General features: G+C 38.9%; 1 protein-coding gene and 1 pseudogene across 3 annotated transcripts in view; one reads left to right on the forward strand and one right to left on the reverse strand.

The window, feature by feature from the left end:
• Window positions 1–25,290, forward strand: part of CD47 (CD47 molecule) — a 52,904-nt gene that overhangs the window by 17,112 nt on the left and 10,502 nt on the right. For all 3 annotated transcript variants that reach the window (XM_007187140.3, XM_057545146.1, XM_007187141.3), the window contains exons 3-6: window positions 6,335–6,424; window positions 21,159–21,266; window positions 22,452–22,544; window positions 24,019–24,111. In XM_007187140.3, the coding sequence (XP_007187202.2) occupies window positions 6,335–6,424; window positions 21,159–21,266; window positions 22,452–22,544; window positions 24,019–24,111 (384 nt within the window). The remainder of the gene's footprint in view (window positions 1–6,334; window positions 6,425–21,158; window positions 21,267–22,451; window positions 22,545–24,018; window positions 24,112–25,290) is intronic.
• LOC103005480 (mitochondrial intermembrane space import and assembly protein 40-like) lies at window positions 2,523–3,824 on the reverse strand (annotated as a pseudogene).

The raw sequence follows: 25,290 nt of genomic DNA on the forward strand, positions 1-25,290 counted from the left end.
TTTCGCTAGAACAATCCCAAACCCTTTTAAGTTCTTATTTGGTCTGCCCCCTCTCCCTCAAGAATAATCACTCTTTCAAAGTCAATGGATTGGGGGCCTTAATTATATTTAGCAAAATCTCTTTGCCATATGAAATAATATAATCATAGGAATGAAATCCATCATATTCACAGTCCCATCCCTCCCTCCAGGGGAGGGAATTTTAAAAGGCTGCTTGCAGGGGGCAGGGTGTTTGGGGGCTACCTTAGAATTCTGGCTTTGATTAAATAACTGGGGACTATATCCTAGCCAAGTCAATACATAAAAAAAAAATTAAAAAAAAAAAACCATCACAGTCCTGAAGCATCAAGTAAAAATTTGGCTTGAATTTTAGTGTCAGAAATTTTATTGTGATCCTTCTCTGTGGAAACGTGTTCTCTGTGCATGGAGGTGTACCTTGTATATATTTGAAGGAGAGGCACACTTAATTGATTAGAGTGATTTCTTGGCTCTTTCAGGTCATCCCATTTTGTACACAATGATAAGAGAAATGAGGTCCTGGGTTTTTATAATGTTTAAACTTGGAAGCAGAATTTAAGCACTTATCCATAGACCACATCCTCTTAGTATCATTTCGTTGCCTTTCCACTAGTAAGTTTATTTTCCTGCGAGCCGCTCTACCTGACCAGGAATTGGAGAATAATGGGCATAGTTGTCAGACGTAGCTTGGGTAGAATAAGAGTTTGAATGACTTTGGATCATCTTTCTTAATTCTGGGGTGGAAAAATATCTAATATTGTTCTTAGTCCATTTTAAGCTTAATTTATTTTCTTAGTGCCATAGAAACTCAGAACTGAAAGGGACCTTAGAGAAGTATCTTGTCTCCCTCTCCCCTTGGGAAACAAAGAGTTAGTCGTCTGACAGTACTAATTACTCTTAACAAATCAGTAGCTTAATGGGCATATACATAGTTTTATATAAAACATTGGGTTTTTCCCTAGCATCTCATTTGATACTCGAAGATCCAATTCAGTGATCCTCAGACTTTTCCCAAAACAAATTAGAGAGCGGTAACATGTTCATGTCAGTGAGAGAAGACAAATTACAGCAGGGAGATGCAGCAGTGATTTTAAATTGAGAGGCTCGTGGGCCACCCCACCCCTGCCACACACACACACACACACACAAACACACACACACACACACAGTTATTGGGGTAGAAGCTGATAGGGGAGAGTATGTGACGTTTGGATAAACTCCAGGTAATTTTGATAAGCTCCAGTTAAGAATCACTTAGACAATAATATTTTTTGTTCTATAATCCCACCCTCTGTCTTTTTTTTTTTTTTTTAATTTATTTATTTATTTATTTATTTATTTATGACTGTGTTGGGTCTTCGGTTTGTGCGAGGGTTTTCTCTAGTTGCGGCAAGTGGGGGCCACTCCTCATCGCGGTGCGGGGACCGCTCTTCATCGCGGTGCGCGGGCCTTTCACTATCGCGGCCCCTCCCGTTGCGGGGCACAGGCTCCAGACGCGCAGGCTCAGTAGTTGTGGCTCACGGGCCCAGCTGCTCCGTGGCATGTGGGATCTTCCCAGACCAGGGCTCGAACCCGTGTCCCCTGCATTAGCAGGCAGATTCTCAACCACTGCGCCACCAGGGAAGCCCCACCCACCCTGTGTCTTTGAAATAGCTTTTATTATTATTTCTGCATAGAGGTATAGAGTCAGCTATTAGTCATCTAGTCTATCTGCCCATGTAATTCCTGAATTACTTCTATCACACCCCAGGTAGTTGGTCATTCAAAAAAGTTTTTCTTTCAGGTAAAAATCGTGCTTTCCTTTTAATTGACACTGTTTCCTCTCTCGGGTGCTACTCTGGTAATGATTAGGTCCCCACCTCTCAAGAACATTGCATCTGAACAGGCTGAAACAGAGCCTGTGTGAACACAGACCCCAAACCAGGACTTTCGGAATAACAAGAACAGAAAAAAACAGCCTTTCTCTTCACTTACAAAGGGAGTCAGTCACTCAGAGGGTACAAAGCTCTGTTTTCCAAATGTAGAAAACCTGGAGCTCAATGCAAACTGGAAACCAAAATATATCAGAAATGAAGCATAGTGCTTCGTCAAATACTCAAGGTCTGATCATCCCACCTCTTCTACAAGGAATGGCCCCGCTCCAGCATTTTTAAAGGAAGATGTCTTGTTTCTATTTCGCTTTCCAACTAGGTATAAAATCTACTAAAAGAGATACAAGGAATCAGAATAAATCAGCTCACTCACAAGAGACACTCCCAGATAATGATTTTTGGTTGCTGAGATTATTCAGCACGTTATTTCAAAGTGGCAAAATTCAGGACAGTCTAAGAAGAGAATTCAGAAGTGGCAGCTACATTCGCTGATAGTTTATGTGAGACACACATACATACAACCCATTTTTCAGTGTCTATGTCAAGGGGCCAAGACCCCTGATCAGCACGGTAAGTTATTTTGTACAGTACAGTGCACAGAAAACAGAGGGAGAGACACTTTCTTGGAGAGGTTCATCCTCTCTGAAGGAGGCTGGAGCCCAGCGCGCCCTGGGCCTTCATTAGCTGGACCCCCTCCTCTTTTTTGGTTGTGGTGGCCTCAGAGGCAGCCGTTTCCTCTAATCGATACGCTGGCTTCTCCTCCTCCTCCTCCTCCTGGGGATAGAGGTCCGGGTACTTCTGCATGCACTCCTGCATGGCCCGGAACTGGTCTACACAGTCCGACCCCTTGACATCCTCTGTGCTGCAGTGGAAGCAGGAAAAGGCCGCCTTGAACAGTTCCCCACACGCGCCGCTGGCCACGCCCCCAAGGCACAGGCAGTTCCAGCTGATGTCTCCGTGGGGCAGGATCAGTCCGTGCTCCTCGTACCGATCATTGGGGTCGTCGGCCACCAGCGCCGCGTTGCTTGGAGTTTCATGTCTTCTTTGGTCACAAATATGATTCGATCCTTCCCTTCCTGCTGGCAGTAGGCCACGGTGCAGCCCGGCGCTCCGACCTCCGTCGATTGCGGCTTTGGGGGGCGGCCTCTCGCTGCGACCTCTTCACTGCGGGGCGGGCGGCTTGGAGGCCCGCGCGGACCCGCCCCCTCCCATTCGGATGTTTATGTAAGCGCATGACAGAATGAGACTGTTACTGCCCAGAGGATTTTAGTCTATTATCAGGCAGTTCCAGTTCTTCCTGAAGTCAAGCTAAAACTTGCAACCCTGCAATTTCTCACTCACTAGGAGGTATGGTATTTCTCTTCCAAGTTTATTCTTCTCTAAGGTAAAACTCCCCAGCTCCTTCAGCCATTGCTCATGGTTTCAGCACCCCTATTCTAGTCACTTTCCTTTGGGACGATTCCCTGTTATGTCTTTAAATTTGATGAGTAAAACCGAACTCAGGACTGCATTTGTGGGCCGTGTCCTCCCTTCCTGATACTGCCTGATGGCTGCATTAACTTTCTGGTAGGTCCTGCTTCTCTATAATCCATTCCCTTCAAGGCTGCCAAAGAAGATTTTAAATAAATCAGGTCACTTTTCTTCCCTACTTGAAGGTTTCCGATCACTTTTCATTGCTTATATAATAAAATCCAAACTTTCTTAACAAGCTAAGCAGACTTTTCCCACCTTAACAAATTAGAGAGAGGTAACAGGTAATTAGAGAGTTCTTAATCCCAGCAATCTCTTTCCATCTCATCTTGTATCATTAAATTCTAGTTACACTGGCCATCATTCAGTTGCTCCAACTTGCTGTTCCTTTGGCATATCTTCTCCACTGTCCTCACATGGCAGGCTCTTTCCAGTCCAAGGCTCAGAGCCGGTTCCTCTCCCCATGAGGCCTTACTACCCACAAGAGTCTGTTCTTCAGCCCCTCCCCCTCCTCAAGCCCATAGCCCCACCTGGCTTATTCACTGCTAGATCTCAGGTACCTAGAAGAGTACCCTACCCATGGTGGGCTTTTAATAAATGTTTGTGTAATAAGTGAAAAATGAGTGGTCAGACCAGGTCAAACACACTTCTTATTTTCACTGGTAGATTTCTATTAATATATGCTAAGACTGTTGAAGATTGTTCTGTTGTGTAAGGAGGGAGGCCAGTGAAGAAAGAACATTTCATTGTCAGCCCATCTTGAACACGAGATCAGATTCTGGCTGTATCTTGAAGGTAGCAACCACAGGATTTAGTGTCAGGCCAGAAGTGAGGTGTGAGAGAAGTCAAGGAGTCAAGGATGACTCCAAGGTTTTTAGCTTGAGCAACTGGAGAAATGGGGTCACCACTACTGAAATGGGGAAAACTGAGAGGGTAGGTTTGCTGAAGGAGTAGGGGGAGGAGTGTCAGGAGTCAGTTTGGGACATGAAGATTTAAGATACTTAAGACACTTAATTCTCTAGGCCTCAGTTTCCTCAATGATAAGGAGGCATGTAATAGTTGTGAGGATTTGAGGAGTTAATGTACACAACTCAAAAAAAATCATAAAGCAAGTAGAGAAAAATAGGTTAAGAATAGTCATTAGATCATTGAGCTTTTACCAAATCCCTTGGGCATTAGATATGAAAAACTAAAGATAATTCATGAAGGTTTTTCCTGGTAGGATTTTAGACTGAATTGAAATGGGTTTTCTTTGGTATAGGAAGATGCTCAGTAATTCAGTTGGAAATTAAGGTATTAATTCAGAGTATCTGAAAATATCTGTCTCTTAGTAGAGACCTGCAACCATGAGAGCATCCACCCCCCCCACCCCAAAAAACTGTCTTTCATTCACTCACTATTTTTTTTTTTAATTAACTTATTTATTTATTTTATTTTTGGCTGTGTTGGGTCTTCGTTTCTGTGCGAGGGCTTTCTCCAGTTGCGGTGAGTGGGGGCCTCTCTTCATCGTGGTGCACGGGCCTCTCACTCTCGTGGCCTCTCCCGTTGCGGAGCACAGGTTCCAGACGCGCAGGCTCAGTAGTTGTGGCTCACGGGCTTAGTTGCTCCGCGGCATGTGGGATCCTCCCAGACTAGGGCTCGAACCCGTGTCCCCTGCATTGGCAGGCAGATTCTTAACCACTGCACCACCAGGGAAGCCCACTCACTATTTTTTGACTATTGGAACCTTCAGCAACAAACCAATTGAGTCTCTACTATGTGTAGCACAAAATGCTAGATGATGGAAAGTTAATATCTGTGAGATAGAATTCATAATGTTATATTCTGTGGATTGTTGTGAACATTTACCAGAGCTTAACATTATAAGCTAACACAAGAAATGCATGGCTAGTATTACTGTGTGAAAGCCCACAAGTTTTCTTGCATGCTGATACAGAGGCAGAGCAGTGGAAGATTTGAAAATGTGCACAGCACATTCCCTCTTTACAGGCAAACTTTGAAATGCTTTCAGTGCATTTACTTGGCTTTGTTGTTAGAGAGGAAATTTCACAGGTAAAATTATCGTCTTAAGAGTTGATAAGATGCAATTAAACTTAATTTTTCAAAAGTTCTCAACAAATCTTTTTGAAGACTTAAAATCACAATTTCCTTTATATAGAACATATCATTTCATATTATCATTCTCTAGGTAACTTGTAAACCGCTTAATACCTAAAGCCCCTCATGTTACTTTATATGTAAACAATCATTTGAAGCCTAATTATTCATAAATATGTCTTCTATTCCAGAGTAAGTTTGAGAAAAGCTAGGGCTCACATCTGTCTTGGTTTTAGTCAGAGTAAGGTGAAGGTACTCAGCTGTACAACTACCTCACTTTGATACCCTGAATAAGTCTTTACAGAAAGACTTCATTGTTGGTTTAAGGTAAATTCTTGGCATGTTACACCTACAGGTGTTCACTGTAGGAGCACATAATAATAATTGTAGTTAATGTTTACTGAGCACTTGGTAAGTGCCAAGATTTGTTTTAGGCCCTTTTCATGTATGAACTTCGTTAACAATCACAACAGTCCAGTTGTCCCAGTGTAACAGTGAGGACACTGAAGAACAGAGAGGTGTTAAGACTTTGTCCAAGATCACAGAGATTGTAAGTTAGGGTTGGGTTTCAAAGCCAGGCGCTGTAGCTGCAGAACATTGTTCTCAGCTCCTGTACCATATTACCTCCTTCCAGAAGTCATAGGTTAGGGAAAATGTGGTGAAAAGCACTTAAAGAACTAGTTTCTTGTTTCATAAGTAAAATTTGCTGTATAAGTTAAATTATATGTATAATTTGTTACTTATTTTAAGGCCAAAGTTTTAATTAATTGTTTTTATTTTCCATCTCCACAATAAAATATATTGTTCACTATTCATGGCCAGGAGTTACAGTGATTATAGTAAATGTTAATTGTGATTTTTGTTTTCTCTTTTCCCAGTTTCATGGTTTTCTCCAAATGAAAATATCCTCACTGTTATTTTCCCAATTTTGGCTATACTTCTATTCTGGGGACAGTTTGGTGTTGTGAGTAAGTACTTATTTCTATTTTTCTTTTATGTTTTAGTGGTTAAATTGTTATTTCTGGCAGGCAATGCTGGTGAAATATTTTATTTAACCAAATTATATTAGCAAGCATGATAACGTGGTAAATAAGAATATACAGTCAATATTAATATTCTCCTTGAAGTCTATATTGTCCTTCATACTTTGCTTCATTTCACTTTTTTTTTTTTAAGGAACTCCTTTATTTATTTATTTATTTATTTATTATTATTATTATTTTTTGGCTGTGTTGGGTCTTCGTTTCTGTGCGAGGGCTTTCTCTAGTTGCGGCAAGTGGGGGCCACTCTTCATCGCGGTGCACGGGCCTCACTATCGCGGCCTTTCTTGTTGAGGAGCACAGGCTCCAGACATGCAGGCTCAGTAGTTGTGGCTCACGGGCCTAGTTGCTCCGCAGCATGTGGGATCTTCCCAGACCAGGGCTCGAACCCGTGTCCCCTGCATTGGCAGGCAGATTCTCAACCACTGCGCCACCAGGGAAGCCCTCATTTCACTTTTAATTCCTAAGAAGGTTTTTTTTTCCCTTAACTTCTTAAGAATGAACATTGGGAATCCTGATAATAACAATACCTTTGACTCAACTGGTTTTAATGTTTACAGAGCATTTACACGTACAGTATTTTCTTTGGTAAAGAGATGGTTACAGCCTACATTGGTGTTGACAAGATAGGGTGACGTAGAAGGAGTGATCAAGATGGCGGAGTAGGAAGCCCCTGAGCTTACCTGCTCCCACAGTACACCAAAGTTACAACTACTTACAGAGCAACTGTCTCTGAGAATGACCTAAAGACTAACAGAGAAGGTACTCTGCAATTAAAGATATAAAGAAGAAACCACAACAAGATGAGTAGGAGGGGAAGAGGTGTGGTCTTGTCAGGACCCACACTTAAGGGTCCTTAAGTAGGAGGAAAATCACAACAATGGAGATCCTCCCCGAGGACTGAGGGGTCAAGCCCCACATCCAGCTCCCCATTCTGGGGGTCCTAAACCATGAATACAAGTGCCCAAAACGTCTGACTTTGAATACCTGTGGGACTTACGTTTGGGAGAGCCAGAGGGCTGTAGGATACCAAGACTTTGCTCTTAAAGGGTGTGCACAGAAACTTACTTGCTCCAAGTCCCAGCACAGAGGCAGCAGTTTGACAGGTGTCTGAGTCAGACCCACTTGCTTATCTTGGAGAGCCTCACTGAGAGACAGGAGGCAGCTGGGATTCCCCCCAGAAGTGAGATGCTTGTGGCAGCCATTTTTGTGATCTCGTTCTACCACTCTGATACCTGCACTGGTGGGCACCATATTGGAATCCTCCCTCTAGCATATTAGCTCTGGGGGCTGGCACAGCCTACCAGCAATCATGCGACTTGTAGCAGTTGCATGCTGACAGGTTGCACAGCCAACAGTGCTGGGGAGCCTATCCTGCCCACCAGTGTGCCCACAGGAGTTGACCTCACACACAATAAAAGGGCACAAACAGCCCTTTTATCCACATAGAGGATACCCCTGGAGCGTTTGGCTCTGGTAGCCATAGGGAAGCTTGCTGCTGGGCCCCATAGGACATCTACATAAGGCCACTTTTCTAAGATTGGGAGATGTAATGGACCTACCTAATACATAGAAATAAACAGAGAATTAGGCAGTATGAGGAGACAGAGGAATATGTTTCAAATGAAAGAACAAGAGAAACTCTCAGAAAAAGAGCTAAATGAAACAGAGATAAGCAATCTACCTGATAAAGAGTTTAAGGTAATGATCATAAAGATGCTTACTGAACTCTGGAGAAGAGTGGATGAACACAGTGAGAACTTCAACAAAGAGTTAGAAAATAGAAAAAAGAATCCGTCAGAACTGAGGAATACAATAACTGAAGTGAAAAATACATTAGAGGGGATCAACAGTAGATTAGATGATACAGAAGGACAGATCAGTGATCTGGAATACAGAGTACTAGAAATCACTCAAACTGAACAGAAAAAAAGAAAAAAAGAATTTTTAAAATGAGGATAGTTTGAGGGACTTTTGAGACAACATCATGCATACTAACGTTCACATTATAGGGGTCCCAGAAGGAGGAGAGAGAGAGAAAGGGGCAGAAAATGTATTTGAAGAAATAATGGCTAAAACTTCCATAATCTGGGGGATGAAAGAGATATTCAGGTCCAGGAAGCATAGAGAGTCCCAAGAAAGATGAACCCAAAGAGATCCACACCAAGACATATCATGATTAAAATGACAAAAGTTAAAGATAAGAGATAGTTTTAAAGGCAGCAAAAGAAAAAGCAACACTAGTCACAATTGTGGGAATTCCCATAATGTTACCAGCCAATTTTTCAGCAGGAATTTTACAGGCCAGAAGGGAATGACATGCTGTATTTAAAATGCTGAAAGGAAAAATCTTACCACCAAAAATATTCTACCTGGCAAAGCTGTCATTCAGAAATGAGGGAGAGAGAAAGAATTTCCCAGACAAGCAAAAACTAAGAGTTCATCACCACCTTACAAGCTGGTTCATAAACCAGCCTTACAATAAATGTTAAAGGGTCTTCTTTAAGTGGAGAAGACAAGGTCATAACTAGAGATAAGAAAGTATATGAAAGGAAAACTCTCACTGCTAAGGCAAATATATAGTAAAGGCAGTGAATTGTCACTTAAAAAGTGAATGTTAAATGATAAAAGTTGTAAAATCAAGTATAACTACAGTAAGTGTTATTTGTGTATACAAAATAGAAAGATGTAAATATGACATCAAAAACATAAAACATGGTTGGGGGGAGTAAAAATGTAGTTTTCAGAATGTGTTTGAACTTAAGTGACTATCAGCTTAAAGCAATCTGCTGTGTATATAGGTTCATGTATATAAACCTCATGGTAACCACAAACCAAAAACCTATAATAGCTACACAAAAAGTAAAAGGGAAGGAACCGAAACACAAAGCTAAAGAAAATCATCAAACCACGAGGGAAGAAACTAAAAGACGAAAGGAACAGACAAGAACTACAAAGACAACCAGAAAACAATTAACAAAATGACAATAAATGTGCATACCTATCAATAACCACTTTCAATGTAAATGGACTAAATGCTCCAATCAAAAGACACAGGGTGGCTGAATGGACACAAGAACAAGACGCATCTACATGCTGCCTACAAAAGATTCACTTCAAACCTAAAGACATACATGCACTGAAAGTGAAAGGATGGAAAAATATGTTCCTTACAAATGGAAACAAAAAGAAAGCTGAGGTAGCAGTTCTCATATCAAGGAAAATAGACTTTAAAACAAAGACTTTACGAGAAGACAAAAAAAAAAAAAAGGTGTTACGTAAGGATAAAGGGATCAATCCAAGAAGAGAATATAACATTCATAAGTATTTATGCACTCAACAAAGGAGCACCTAAATATATAAAGCAAGTAATATAGGAAAATTGACAGTAATACAATAGCTGGGGACTTTGATACTCCACTTACATCAGTGGATAGATCATCTACACAGAAAATTAATAAGAAAATATTGGCCTTAAATGACACATCAGACTTGATGGAATTAATAGACATATATAGAACATTCCATTCAAAACCAACATAATACATACTCTTTTCAAGTGCACGTGAAATACTCTCCAAGATAGATCACATGCTAAGCCACAAAACCAGTCTCAGTAAATTTAAAAAGATTGAAATCATATCAAGCATCTTTTCCTATCACAAAAGTATTAAACTAGAAATCAGTTACAAGAAGAAAAATGGAAAAAACCCAAACAAGTGGAGGCTAAACAACATACTACTAAACAACCACTGGGTCACTGAAGAAATCAAAGAGGAAATTAAAAAATACCTGGGACAAATGAAAATGGAAACACAATGATCCAAAATCTTTGCATTGCAGCAAAAGCAGTTCTAAGAGGGAAGTTTATGGTGATATAGGCCTACATCAAGAAATAAGAAAAATCTCAAATAAACAATATAACCTTATACCTAAAGGAACTAGAAAAGAGGAACCATCAAAGCCCAAAAGTAGTAGAAAGAAGGAAATAGTAAAGATCAGAGCAAAAATAAATGAAAAAAAGGACTTAAAAAAAAACAGTAAAAAAAGATCAGTGAAACTAAGAGCTGGCTTTTTGAAAAGATAAAATTTATGAACCTTTAAGCCAGACTCTTCAAGAAAAAAAGAGAAAGGGCCCAAATAAATAGAATAAGAAATGAAAGAGAAGTTACAATTGACACCACAAAAATACAAAGGATCATAAGAGATTATTACTAACAGTTATACACCAGCAAATTAGACAACCTTAGAAGTGATACATAAATTCTTAAAAACACTCAATCTTCCAAGACTGAATCAGGAAGAGATAGAAAATCTGAGCAGTCCAATTACTGGAAGTGAAATTGAATTAGTAATCAAAAAACTCTGAACAGACAAAAGTCTGGGAGCAGATAGTTTCACAGGTAAATCTACTAAACATTTAAAGAAGAGTTATTACCTATCCTTCTCAAGCTATTCCAAAAAAATAGAAGGAGGAATACCCTCAAATTTGTTCTGTGAGGCCAGATTTACCCTGATACTAAAACCAGTCAAAGACACTAGAAAAAAAAAAAAATACAGGACAATATCCCTGATGAACATAGATGTAAAAATCCTTGACAAAATACCAGCAAAATGAATTCAGCAGTACATGAAAAGGATCATAGGCCACAATTACCTGGGATTTATCCCAGGAACGCAAGGATGGTTCAATATCCACAAATTAATTTAACATGATACACCACATTAGCAAGACAAAAGAAAAATATCATTTGATTATCTCAATTGATGCAGAAAGAGCAGTTGACAAAATCCAACATCCATTTATGATAAACACTCAACAAAGTGGGTGTACCCAAGATAATAAAGGCCACATATAACAAACCCACAGCTAACATCACATTCAATGGAGAAAAACTGAAGGCTTTTCCTCTAAGGTCAGAAACAGGACAGGATGCCCACTCTCACCCCTTTTATTCAACATTGTATAGGAAGTCCTAGCCACAGCAATCAGACAAGAAAAGAGATAAAAGTCATCCAAATTGGAAAGGAAAAAGTAAAACTATCATATTTACATATAACATGATGCTAAATATAGAAAAGCCTAAAGACTCCATGGAAAAAATGTTAGAACTGGTAAATGAATTCAGTAAGTGGTAGCATACAAAATCAATGTACAGAAATCTGTTGTATATCTATATATTAAGAATGAACTATCAGAAGGAGAAATTAAGAAAGCAATCCCATTTACAATTGCATCAAAAAAGAATAAATTTAACCAAGGAGGTGAAAGACCTATACTCTGAAAACTATAAGACACTGATGAAAGAAATTGAAGACAACACAGACAAATGGAAAGATATTCTGTGCTCATAGATTGAAAGAATTAATATCGTTAAAATGTCCATACTACCCAAAGCAATCTACAGATTTAATGAATCCCTATCAAAATACCAATGTCATTTTTTAAAGAACTGGAACACATAATCCTAAAATTTTCATGGAAACACAAAAAACCCTGTATAAGCAATCTTAAGAAAGAAGAACAAAGCTGCAGGTTATCACTCTCTTTGATTTCAAACTATACCACAAAGCTTTAGTAATCAAAACTGTATGTTACTGGCACAAAAACAGACACACAGATCAATGGAACAGAATAGAGAGCCCAGAAAGAAACCCACACACTTATGGTCAACTAATTTACAATAAAGGAGCCAAGACTATACAGTGGGGGAAAGACAGTCTCTCTTCAATAAATGGTGTTGGTAAAACTGGACAGGTATGTGGAAAAGAATGAAACTGGACTACTTTCAGTAGTCTAAACTTTTAAACTTCATTTATTTATTTATTTGTTTGTTTGTTTGTTTGTTTATTGGCTGTGTTGGGTCTTCGTTGCTGCGTGCAGGCTTTCTCTAGTTGCGGTGAGTGGGGGCTACTCTTCGTTGTGGTGCACAGGCTTCTCATTGTGGTGGCTTCTCTTGTTGTGGAGCACGGGCTCTAGGTGCACAGGCTTCAGTAGTTGTGGCACATGGGCTCAGTAGTTGTGGCTCACGGGCTCTAAAGCGCAGGCTCAGTAGTTGTGGCTCACAGGCTTAGTTGCTCCTCGGCACGTGGGATCTTCCCGGACCAGGGCTCAAACCCGTGTCCCCTGCATTGGCAGGCAGATTCTTAACCACAGTGCCAGGGAAGTCCCAAAACTTTTAAACTTTTAAAATGTAAGATTTATTTCTCATCTCCCTATAGCACACTGAAATAGTCATTGAAAGCCAGTAAACATTTATATAAGGCAAGGAGTAATTAATGGCTGATTTCATTTATTTATTTTTTTCACTAGTGCAACCTTTATAAAATGAAAGCTAGTAAAATATTGTAATGGATTGACCTATTATATATTTCATGAATTTTACTCAGAAGTTTAAGTCATGTGTATCTAAAGTGATACATAAAAATGGAAGGGAGATGACTGATTATGTATTCTAAGGACTCTTTTCAATGTATGGCACTCTGGAAATACTTTGTGATTTCAAATCTGTTCTCAACTTTTGTCTAAAAGGGCAAAAAAGAGGAAGAAAGGGCTAAGGGAGACAACTGTCAAGATATTTCACAACTCTTACTTTCAAAACAGTGTCTAAAATTCTTGTGGAAATTTTCTTAGAATTTCAGTAAGTCTTTTATATCAAGAAAAAGACTGGTATAGCACCAAGACCTCATCTACTGATGTCAAGGAAAGCCTTTAACCCTATTGGCAGACTCAGGCCTTAAGGCCTATGTCGTATGATTTAAATAGGCAATAGCCTTTTTCTAAGATCATGAAATCATTTCACTGAAGTGTGATTTGTTGCATTTGGATTGATTGAACTGTGCTGATCATGACATTACCATTAGTAACATTATTTTTAGTGGACTGACCCAAGAGTGTATTTACTATCAGCTATATTCTTACAAAATAAGCTTTACCATTGTTTTTCTGACTTAAAAAAGTAATACATATCACTTTAGGATACCTATACAACATAGGAAGTCTAGAGAAAAAACAAAAATCATCTAGAGTCTCACAGCCTGGAAATAAACTATTGAGGTATTCTAGTGAATTTCCTGCTCCCCTTTCTGTCTTTTTTCTTGAAAAAGGAAAAACCATAAATGGACTCATATAGCTTACATACTTGTAAATGCTGATTTGCCTCCCGTATTTTCAGAAATCTTTTTGTAGTTGCCTGTGCTCTACTTTTATGGATGTACTATAATTTACTTAACTCTCATCTTGATGGATATTAAGGATATTTCCAAGTTTTCTTGATACTATGAAAGTATCTAGTGTTACATACCTTTAGTACATACTAAAGGTATGTAACACTAGAAATGGCAGAGAAGGTATTTTAAGGCTCATGATACATATTGCCAACATGTTTTCCAGCACCATTGTATCAGTTACTACTGCAGGTGAGAATACCTGTCTTTCACCTCACAAGCTTGACATCATTATAATTCTAAAATCTCTGGTAATTCGATGGTTAAAAAAACATCATCTTAATTTTCATTTTTGTGTTAGTAAGGGTAAATGTTCTCTTTTATATTTATTCTATTGGTCATATTTTTTGGGGGGCCGTGCCTTGTGGGATCTTAGTTCCCTGACCTGGGATCAAACCCGTGCCCCCTGCAGTGGAAGCACGGAGTCCTAAACACTGGACCAGCAGGGAATTCCCTTCTATTGATCATATTTTAAGGAATGTGATCATAAACCTAAAAAAATATTTTAGTGGCAATTTTTTTTTTGTAAATAATTTTTTTAACCTCTTTATTGGAGTATAATTGCTTTACAATGGTGTGATAGTTTCTGCTGTATAACAAAGTGAATCAGCTATACCTAAACATATATCCCCTTATCCCCTCCCTCTTGCGTCTCCCTCCCATCCTCCCTATCCCACCCCTCTAGGTGGTCACAAAGCACGGAGCTGATCTCCCTGTGCTATGCGGCTGCTTCCCACTAGCCATCTATTTTACATTTGGTAGTGTATATATGTACACATAGTGGCAATTTTTTAATTAGGCTCATCTTAGAACAAGTAAATGTAGTGTGTGTGTGTGTGTGTGTGTGTGTGTGTGTGTGTGTGTGTGTATAGGAAGTACCTATATACTTGAGTAAATGTAGTGTGTGTGTGTGTGTGTGTGTGTAGGAGGTACCTATATACTTGATTCACTCAGCCTGCGCTCACATTTAAAGGTGTTTTTGATAATAGTACCTAAATATTTGTAGAGCTCTTGCTTTGTGTGATAGGCACTATGCAAAGTACTCTACATCTGAAATCACATTTACTTCTTTCAGGAACTCTATGGGGATAGATACTGTTGTTATCATTCCCATTTTATAGACAAGAAGCAGAGGCACAGATTGGTGAGGCAATTTGCCCACCATCCCCCAACTGTTTCTTGGTAGTACTGGGATTTGAAACAGTGCTATTTACCACTACATTATAGTGCCTCCCTGTCTTGAAATTATTTCGAATGTGTTTTTTTTTTCTTTTCCCAAGAAGGGTGAACCTATATCTGGATATACGCACTGAGTAAAAGAAACTGTTATTTATAGAGTAGAATGTGGACCCACTTTATTTATTCAATAAATGTCTTTTGACAGGGTACCTACTGATTACTAGGCCCTGGGTGGCATGCTAGAGATGTAGAAGTGAAATGTAAATTGCCCCTGGCTTTGTAGCACTGCTCTGTGCCTTCTGTCACATCTTCAGGAGAGACATGAATCTAAATCTACTTCTCCCTTGGTACTCTTTGTAGGAGGCCTCCTGTTTATGGCCTGGGGATTCCACCAACAGGAAAGCCCCCTTTTTCCCCGCTTGCTGCTTGGTTTTGCATTTTTTAGAGTGCAGAATATTACACGCTCTAAAGTATTAATAGTAACTCAGACCCATGACTTTCTAAATTTCTAGTTCCTTTTAACTTTTTCTGTACTTGACCACAGGGGGTTTCTCTCTGGTTTTTCTAGCTCTGAGCGTCATTCTTTTTGGTGATCCAAGATAAAACCTAAACCTTCTGTCAGCTAAACATCCAGTAAAGACAGCAGATTATGCTTTCACTTTTAGGAGAAAGAGTTTCTTTATACCAGAACTGTATCTTGAACTGTATCTCAGGATGCCATCGATCCTACTGAGAAAGAAGCCTTGAGAAGACTTCTAAACTCTGGAAGCCAAGCCAAGGGCTCCCAAATGTGGTGAGCCTTAGACCACATTTTGAAGACAAAGGTCTCTCACAGGAAAATGTTCCTAAATACCTTTGCCTTTAGCTTTAACTTACAAGCTTTTAAGCAGAATCTTATGCTTAGCAAACAGCTCAGAGAATCCTAGAATCAAACACTGAGCCTTAACCAAAGTAACAATTTTCTTAATAGTATTGCATTTCAGGTATTTTGTTTTTGTTCTGTAAACTGTACCAACTCAGTTTTCCACTGCACTGACAATTATGTTCCTGGCTGATTTTCAGGGTTATCTTTCCTTATTCTTTGACAATATAACAGGTATTTTCTATCATTTAGATGTTTGATGAATGATTTCAATTGCTGCCCATCAAGACCTGTAGTTTTTATAGGATTAAGTTTCAACTTCATATCAAGAACTGGATAACATCGGGGAAGGGGAAGGGTAAGCTGGGACGAAGTGAGAGAGTGGCATGGACATATATTCATTCCCAAATGTAAAATAGATAGCTAGTGGGAAGCAGCCACATAGCACAGGGAGATCAGCTCGGTGCTTTGTGACCACCTAGAGGGGCGGAATAGGGAGGATGGGAGGGAGACGCAAGAGGGAGGGGATATGGGGATATATGTATACATATAACTGATTCACTTTGTTATACAGCAGAAACTAACACAACATTGTAAAGCAATTATACTCCAATAAAGATGTTAAAAAAAAAAACTGGATAACATGTTGAAATTCTTTGAGATAGGAGTATCTATTCTTATTTTTTCTTCTTTAGAACTGTTGTATTATTCAGTGAATCCCCGCTTTACACAGAACTGCGGGACTATAAACATGACCATATAAGCTGAAACTCTGCAAAGCAATCTAATAATAAATGCCAGAATTTACTATAGTTCCGTGACCTTTAAATTTTTTGTCAAAACATTAAAACCTCTCTTACTGTCAGTAATAAATGTATTAGGAAATGAAAAAAATAGTAAAACTATTATTTAGTACCTGATAAATTAAAACATAAAAAACATTGAGAATTGAAGAATTTTATCAAGAGTAGTTTGAAAAATGCTTGCCTCTTCTTCTCTTATAACTGAATACAGAGCAAGCATCTTGTCTATGCCCTGGTGAATTGTCATACTCCTTTCTAAGATCGAATCAGCTTCCATCACTTTTAATGTCATGAACTATCCATCTCAAAGAATTCCTTTCATGTGAAGTTTTTCTGCCAGAGTCACGTCCTCTGGGACATCTTCATTCTTTGTCACAGCCACCTCATTGTCCTCATGTATGCCAATAAGTTCACTTTTACTAAGTTCTTCTGGCTGCATATCTAAACTCTCTTTGAATGGCAGTAGTGTTGACATTCCACAGTCAGCTATTCTGTAACTCCAGTTACCTTCTATTCGAATTTCGCTTCCAGCATTATCACATCTCGTTTCTTTGCTCCCTCACCTTTATTGCCCAGTGTCCTCTTTTGATTATCCATTGTAAAATGTTGCAGTGGCTTATAACTGGGAGACAGGAGGTAACACAACATATGCTTTGCTGTCTGTGCGTGAATTGAATGACAGACGTGCAGTGACCAGTCACCAGCAGTCTTCGAAAAGGGTAACATGATTGGTCACTGATCACGATGCACATCTGTTACTTATGTAGTGATTTGTGAATTGAAGAGATATCAGAGAAGTTTACACTTTACGCAGTTACTCAGTTAATATATTGTGGTAGTTGAAATTTGAACTCTGGTTTGGGGGGACTTGTGTTATTTAACTAAATGATGGTAACTGAAATTCATGCATGTCGGAACCGGGCAAGGAGAGGACAGCTGTAATTTATTTCAAATTTGTGCATTCTAGGCATCTTTCATTTCGTTTGCTAACTTTCTAGTCCCCACTCAAGATTATTCCTTCCACAAGGATTTTGGTTACTGCTCAGGGGTCTCTATAGCAATTGGTTAGGGGTCTCTATAGAAATCATTGTTGGAAAATTCAAGGAAAAAAATTCTCCATCACAACAGCCTGAGATCCTACTAAGTCCTTGAGTGCAATCTTGAGGACTAGCTTAATATCGAAAGTGATTAGGCCACGAAAGCACATTTAAAAGAAGTAATGGAACCGGATTTCTTTGTAGATTAGAAAAATCATTCTGACCGAAGTAAAGACTAGGAAATTCCTATCCACAAAGGTAAGATATCATCACGATAGATATTATTACAAAGAATTCTATTAAATAATCTTGGACTCCCATTGCTTTCCCTTGGTCCTGTCCACATAATTATCAAATTCTGTTATTAAATCGTGTTTTTATACACTGATTTTATTGTGGAAGGAACTGAACCAAACTATAGCTTAACAATATACTCTTTTGTAGAAGTACAGTTGCTATTCCTTTGACCCTTTCCAAAGTCAAACGTCCCAACTTCCTGCATGTATTCCGAAGGTGTGGTACCACCCACAAGACCGGGGATGTTTGCAACCAAGGAAAGGAAGTTGGTGTGTTAGACATCCTCTTCTTTTATCTTTTATCTTCAAAGGACTTCAAAGCCCAGGCTTCATAAAGCTTTGGGCTCTTTTATTTCTGGGTCCTGTAGACTGGGAATGTGATTTCTAGTCAGTCTTCGTTTTGGCAAAATTGTTTCATCGAAACAAGTTGGATAGTGTATGGAGTTCATTATAAAATTGTTTTACTCGCCTTCTGGCAAGTGATCAGTTTATTATTGGCATTAATATTCATTTCTATCCAGCACCAGTTTCACAAAGCCTTCACTGTTTTTCTAATGTGTGTTAAATATTTTTAAAATAGTGATTTTAATTTAATTTAATAAAAAATTTGAAATTGTAATTTTATTTTAAAACTTATGAGATGTGCTTTATCCTGCATTGGAGGCAATATTGATGTGCAGCTCAACAGAAAGCAAAAACATTCTAAAATTACTTTCCGAGAGTTATCAGAAAATAGCCTGTAATAATAAAATCAAACGTGTCTCCCTTTATGATTTTTTTCCTTATTTGATGTGCATTTTACCTCACTGTTTAACCTTCCTGTTTGCCACTAACTCACTAATCACTTACTAAGGGATCATTTAAATGTCATGCATTATAACAGACATTGAGTTCATGGATTTTAGGGTTTTGTTAGGTGGACTTCAGCCTGTGTGGATCTATGTGGGCTTATTGAATACCATCTTTGGGGTGTCATGAAAACTAAGATGATAGTTTTATTTGATCTCCAAGTTGAGCCTGGTAATTTCACTAGACTTCTTCTACCACAGCCTGCATTCTGTCTCCTGTGTGCTTTATGTCAGTGACAAGGAGACAAGAAAGCCTTAATGGAGTATCTATTCATAGTATTAGCCACATTTCTTCGGGTGGCTAGAGGGACATGTCATTTCTCTGTTCGCATGAATTTGAAAGATTAAATACATAATAGGGCTTTCTTAGGCTAGGGTAGACCCACACCTTTTATTTAACTGGAGGAGAAGATCTCGGAGTAACACTTCCCATGACACATTCCCCACCAACACACACACTCATTCACATATTAGAATGTCAGGAGCACTGAGGCAGAAGTACTTGTCTTTGTTCACTGTCAGCACTTAGAATAGTGATTGTCACATGGTAGGTGCTCGATCAACTGTTATTGAATAAAGTAACCTCTACTCCTACCTCAATTTGGTTGATATGACTTGGGCTAATAAAAGGGCCCAGTACATGGTAGGCACACAGTAAATATTTATAGAGCAAATGAATGAACAACCTATCTCATCTCTGCGAATTAGCTGGCTAGATTTCATTACTTTATAGACGGTATAAAAGGGAAACTTTTAGAATTCCTAATTTGTTGAAAAAACTTGACATCGTCTCCTCATATATTTGGTATTCCCGTGTCAGGCAGCACTAAGTTTATAAGTATCTGTTAAAACTGTAAGTACCAACCGCACCCAATGTTGGTCAGAATGTGGAGCAACAGGAACTCTCATACACTGCTGGTGGGAATGCAGAATGGTACAGCCACTTTGGAATACAGTTTGGTGGTTTCATGTAAAACTAAATGTACTCTTTCCGTATGATCCAGTAATCGTGCTCCTTGGTATTTACCCAAATGGAGTTGAAAACTTAAGCCCACACAGAAACCTACACATGGATGTTTATAGCTGCTTTCTTCATCATTGCCAAAACTTGGAAGCAACCAAGATATTCTTCAGTAGGATAATGGATACACTGTGTGGTACATCCCGACAATGGAATATTATTCATCACTGAAAACAAATGAGCTGTCAATCATGAAAAGACATGGAGGAACCTTAAATACATATTCCTAAGTAAAAGAAGCCAATCTGAAAAGGCTACATACTATATGATTCCATCTATAAAACATTATGGAAAAGGCAAAACTATGCAGACAATTAAAAGGTCAGTGGTTGCTAGGAGAGGGTGGTGGGGAGGAGAGATGCACAGGCAGAGCACAAAGGGTTTTTAGGCAGTGAAGATACTCTGTATAATATATAGTATTGCATATATGGCATTATAAATTTGTCCAGACCCATAGAATGTACAGCACCAAGAGTGAACGCTAATGTAAACTATGTACTTTGGGTGATTATGATGGGTCAATGCAGGTTCATCCTTAGTAAAAAAAAAAAAAAAAGTATCATTCTTGTGAGTGATGTTGATAATTAGGAAGGCTATGCGTATGTGGGGGAAGGGAGTATATGGTAATTCTCTGTACCTCCCTCTCAATTTTGTTGTAAACCTGAAACTGCGCTTAAAAAAAAAAGTCTTTAAAAAATGTGAATACTGTATTTCCCCTATTTTATTTTGTGCATTGATTTCAGTACTTTTAGCTAAGGTCTGTCGTTGAAAGCATGAGGATTTTTGCCAGAAAATCATACCAGGAAGTTTGATAAGAACCTGCAGTTAAGAACACATTAAAGTATCTTAACAGAAGAAAGTTCTGTTTTTGTCGCTATTACTAATTAGCCAGTTATTTCTCATCAGCAGTGTATATATTAGTTGTAAGCCTGAGGCAGTTCTGCTTCTCAGGGGACATTTGACAATGTCGGGAGATATTTTTGATTGACGCAGCTTGGAGGCTGTTACTGGCATGTAGTGTGCAGAGGCCAGGGATGGTACTAAACATTCTGTAATGCACAGAACAGTCCCTAACAACAACAACTTATCTGACCCAAAATATTAATAACGTCATGATTAAGAAAGCCTGATATATATAACTTCATTCTAGGGGAATAAAGTGTCACCTATAAATTCATCATCCATGTTTATACTGCCATGACACCGTTTAGCCACTGACATATTGTGAAAAAGATTTGACATGGCTTGACATGATGTGAAGGACTTGTTCCTCAAAGGTTATTCAATTGTAGTAAGTTATCAGTTTAATCTTTGCACCTTGTAAGCTACAGAAATGGCTTTACTTCTTGTGATTGAGTTCATGTAATTCTTTGTGTGTTTTTTTTTAAGCGCTCAAATATAAATCCAGTTATACGAAGGAGAAAACCATTTTTCTATTAGTTACTGGACTAGTGCTCACTATCGTTGTCATTGTTGGAGCCATTCTTTTCATCCCAGGTAAGATATAAAGTTATTATGAGGGAAAGCAGGATTGATAAGGTTGAGGGCATTTCTGGGGAGGTGCATATTAGTTTCCTAGGACTGCTGTAACAAATTATCACAAACTGGGTATTTTAAAACAATAGAAACTCTCTCACAGTTCTGGAGGCCATAAATCTGAAATAAAGATGTTATCGGGGCCATACACCCTCGGACACTCTAGGGGAGAATCCATTCCTTGCCTCTTCTACCTTCTGGTGTATCTGGCAGTCTGTGCAGCTCCTTGGCTTGTGGCAGCATAACTCCGATTTGCTCCGTGGTCACATTGTCTCCTCCTCCCCTCCATGTCTCCACTTAATTTCCCTCTGTCTCTCTGTTACAAAAATACCTGTCATTGGATTCAGGACCCACCTGGATAATCCGGGGTAAGCTCCTTCTTTCAGATCCTTAGCTTAATCATATCTTTTACTATATAAGTTAATATTCACAGATTCGGGGGATTTGGAGGTGAACATATCTTTAGGGCCACCATTCAACGCACTCCAGAGGCACACTTCATTGGCCAAGACCTGGAAGTGGGAACAAATGTGAGAGGCAAATCTATCTGAAATTGCAGTTGCCTGTGAAGGATGGCAGTGTGAGTGGGAAATAAGGGTCTGCAGCACATGGAAAGAACAGCAGAGACAGGCTGGGACTCACAAGTGTAAACTGTAGAAAGCCTTTGTTGTTTTTTGAGCAGAATACAGTATAGGTGTAATGTTTAGGAACATAAATTTGGCAGCTCTGTTTGCAACTGGAGTTAGTAAAGACATGGGGAGGAAGGAGATGAATCAGAAGACAACTTGAAAGAACAACTGCTTTGACTTTGGGACAGGTTGAATATAGCAAATGAAGGGAATGGTAAGAGATTCCAGAGTTTCTCACTGGAATTATGTAAGGTAGGTAAGAAGGGGGTAGAGCCAATTCAAGGTTTGACGTGTTGAGACTTAGATGTTGACATTTAAATGTCTTAAGTTTGGTCTTGAATAATCAAAAAAAAGTCATTTATTTTATGTGAAGTTTTTGGGGAAATATATACTTTTAAACCTTTTGTAGTTTATAAGAGTAGTATTGAAATTAATACATTTAATAAATTAAATACTTTAACATCCCATAAGAATAGGATGTAGGAAAATATTAATTTGTATTTTTAATTTTTAACAGGTGAATATTCAACAAAGAATGCTTGTGGACTTGGTTTAATTGTAATTCCTACAGCAATATTAATATTACTTCAGTACTATGTGTTTATGATAAGTGAGTATTTGTTATAGCATGATTTTACCCACCTTTTTCATTTAAAAAGCAGCATTTTTGGTTAAAATATTCTTGTATGATTTTTTTTAACAACTCAATAGAAGTTGGTTTATTAAAAGATTTCCCAGGCTATTCTTAGTGATATTTTCCCATATGGATTAATTTTAAGGTTAACTTCGGTTTTCAAGGCATTCAGTTATCTTGTAAAAAATGATTTTCATATACACTTGACATCAGTGGCTTTTAAAATTATGCTACGTAATTTCTTAATGATTATCTTCATATTTTTATTTCAGTTTTTTGAAGCTATAAGTAGGTATTAAACATGCCCTTTCTCTTCTTTTGCTAAGCCTCTCTGTTTAAAATTCTACAAAACAGGATTATAAATAACAAATAATAGCTTTATTTTTTTGTTGTTGTTGTTACTGGCAAATCTTTACATTGTAGTTTTAAAAAATGATGTAAATATCCAACTATAATTGATGTCATTTTCACTGCATTTTGGGAGTAAATCATTAACGTATTTTTGATATCATTAGAGTCTATTTTTTTCCGTTTACATGTTTAACTCTCAGCCTTAGAGCCTATCTCTGGCTTGCTGTACCCTGGAGGGGTATTGATTTGTTATAAAATCACAGATCTAGGCACATGGATGGAGGTTCGGATGTTTACAGTGGCGTGTTTGTGTAATGGTTCTCTCCACCAGAGCAATTCTGTGTGCGTGTGGCAAAGCCAGGCATAATAGCCATTCACGTGGTAAAATGCACAAGGGTGGTAAAAGCAGCACTGTTTTAAGATTCAGGGTAAAAACTGCCAGTCCCAACCCGAGTCATGGCAAGACAGGCATTTAGAAAGTTTCTTCCCCTCTCTGACCGAGTATTAGTTGAAAGAAGTGCAACCGAAACTGTAACCAAAGGAGGCATTATGCTTCCAGAAAAATCACAAGGAAAAGTATTGCAAGCAATGGTAGTAGCTGTTGGATCAGGCTCTAAAGGAAAGGGTGGAGAGATTCAACCAGTTAGTGTGAAAGTTGGAGATAAAGTTCTTCTCCCAGAATATGGAGGCACCAAAGTAGTTCTAGATGACAAGGATTCTTTCTTATTTAGAGATGGTGACATTCTTGGAAAATATGTCGACTAAAATGAGTCACTATTGAAATGGCATCACGTGAAGCTGCCCGTTGCCCCAATGGCATCACGTGAAGCTGCCACTGAAGTTCTGAAATCTTTCATTCTGTAAATAATTTGCCAGTCCACCTCAGCTCACTGTGAAAATTAAAGATTGCTGAATGTGTGTGTCTGGAGCTGACCACTTGTATGGAAGGGCAAGGTTTAGATCACTGGAAAAGAATCTACCATCTGACAAGGAGCTCCAGAGGCAGTCTTTGGTCATAGGATATTATTCTTGATTGCACAAAATACAAGTAGGAGTGATTGCTTTTTAAACACTCTCAACCCACTTCTCCTGTCTGCAGCTATGGGGATGTCCTTCTTCACCATTGCCATATTGATCCTTCAAGTACTGGGCCACGTGCTCTCTGTGGTTGGATTCAGCCTCTGTGTCTCAGGTAAAAGTCTCATCCTTCTCTAGTCTCACCTTGTCTTACCAGGGATTTCTCTTAGAGTTCTTCTTTCTCTTTTTCTTTCTTTCTTTTTTTTTTTAATGTATAGACTTTATTTTTTAATTTTATTTATTTATTTATTTATTTATTTATGGCTGTGTTGGGTCTTCGTTTCTGTGCGAGGGCTTTCTCTAGTTGTGGCGAGCGGGGGCCACTCCTCATCGCGGTGCGCGGACCTCCCATCATCGCGGCCTCTCTTGTTGCGGAGCACAGACTCCAGATGCGCAGGCTCAGTAATTGTGGCTCACGGGCCTAGTCGCTCCGTGGCATGTGGGATCTTCCCAGACCAGGGCTCGAACCCATGTCCCCTGCATTGGCAGGCAGATTCTCAACCACTGCGCCACCAGGGAAGCCCAACTTTATTTTTTAGAGCAGTTTTAGGCTCACAGCAAAATTGAGTGGAAAGTACAGAGAATTCCCGTATACCCCACATAACAGCATCCTCCGCTATCCCCCAGCAGAGTGGTAAATGTGTTATAGTTGTCGAACCAGCATTGACGTATTACCACCCAGAATCCATAGTTTACGTAATGGTTCATTCTTAGTGTTGCACATGCTATGATTTTGATAAATGTATAATGACATGGATCATAGTCATAGATATAATATCATACAATAAAGTTTCACTGCCCTAAAAATCCTCTGTGCTCTGCCTATTCCTCCTCCCTCCCCCTAAACCCCTAGCAACCACTGATCTTTTTACTGTCTTCATAGTTTTGCGTTTTCCAGAATGTCTTATAGTTGGAATCATGCAGTATTTTGCCTTTTCAGATTGGCTTCTTTTACTTAGTAACCGTGTCTTTTTGTGGCTTGATAGCTCTTTTCCTTTTAGCACTGAATAACATTCCATTGTATGTATGTATGTACCACAGTTTGTTTATCCATTCACCTACTGAGGGACAGCTTGGTTGCTTCCGGTTTGGGGCAATTAAGAATAAGTTGCTCTAGACATCCATGTGCATTTTTGGTGTGGACGTAAGTTTCAGCTCCATTTGGGTCAATACCAAGGAGTGCATTTGCTGGGTTGTACGTTAAGAATATATTTAGTTTTTTAACAAATTGCCAAAGTGTTTTCCAAGGTGGCTGTACCATTTTGCATTACCACCAGCAGTGGATGAAAATTCC

The sequence above is a fragment of the Balaenoptera acutorostrata genome, chromosome 4 (assembly GCF_949987535.1).
Source record: "Balaenoptera acutorostrata chromosome 4, mBalAcu1.1, whole genome shotgun sequence".
Taxonomy (NCBI): Eukaryota; Metazoa; Chordata; class Mammalia; order Artiodactyla; family Balaenopteridae; genus Balaenoptera; species Balaenoptera acutorostrata.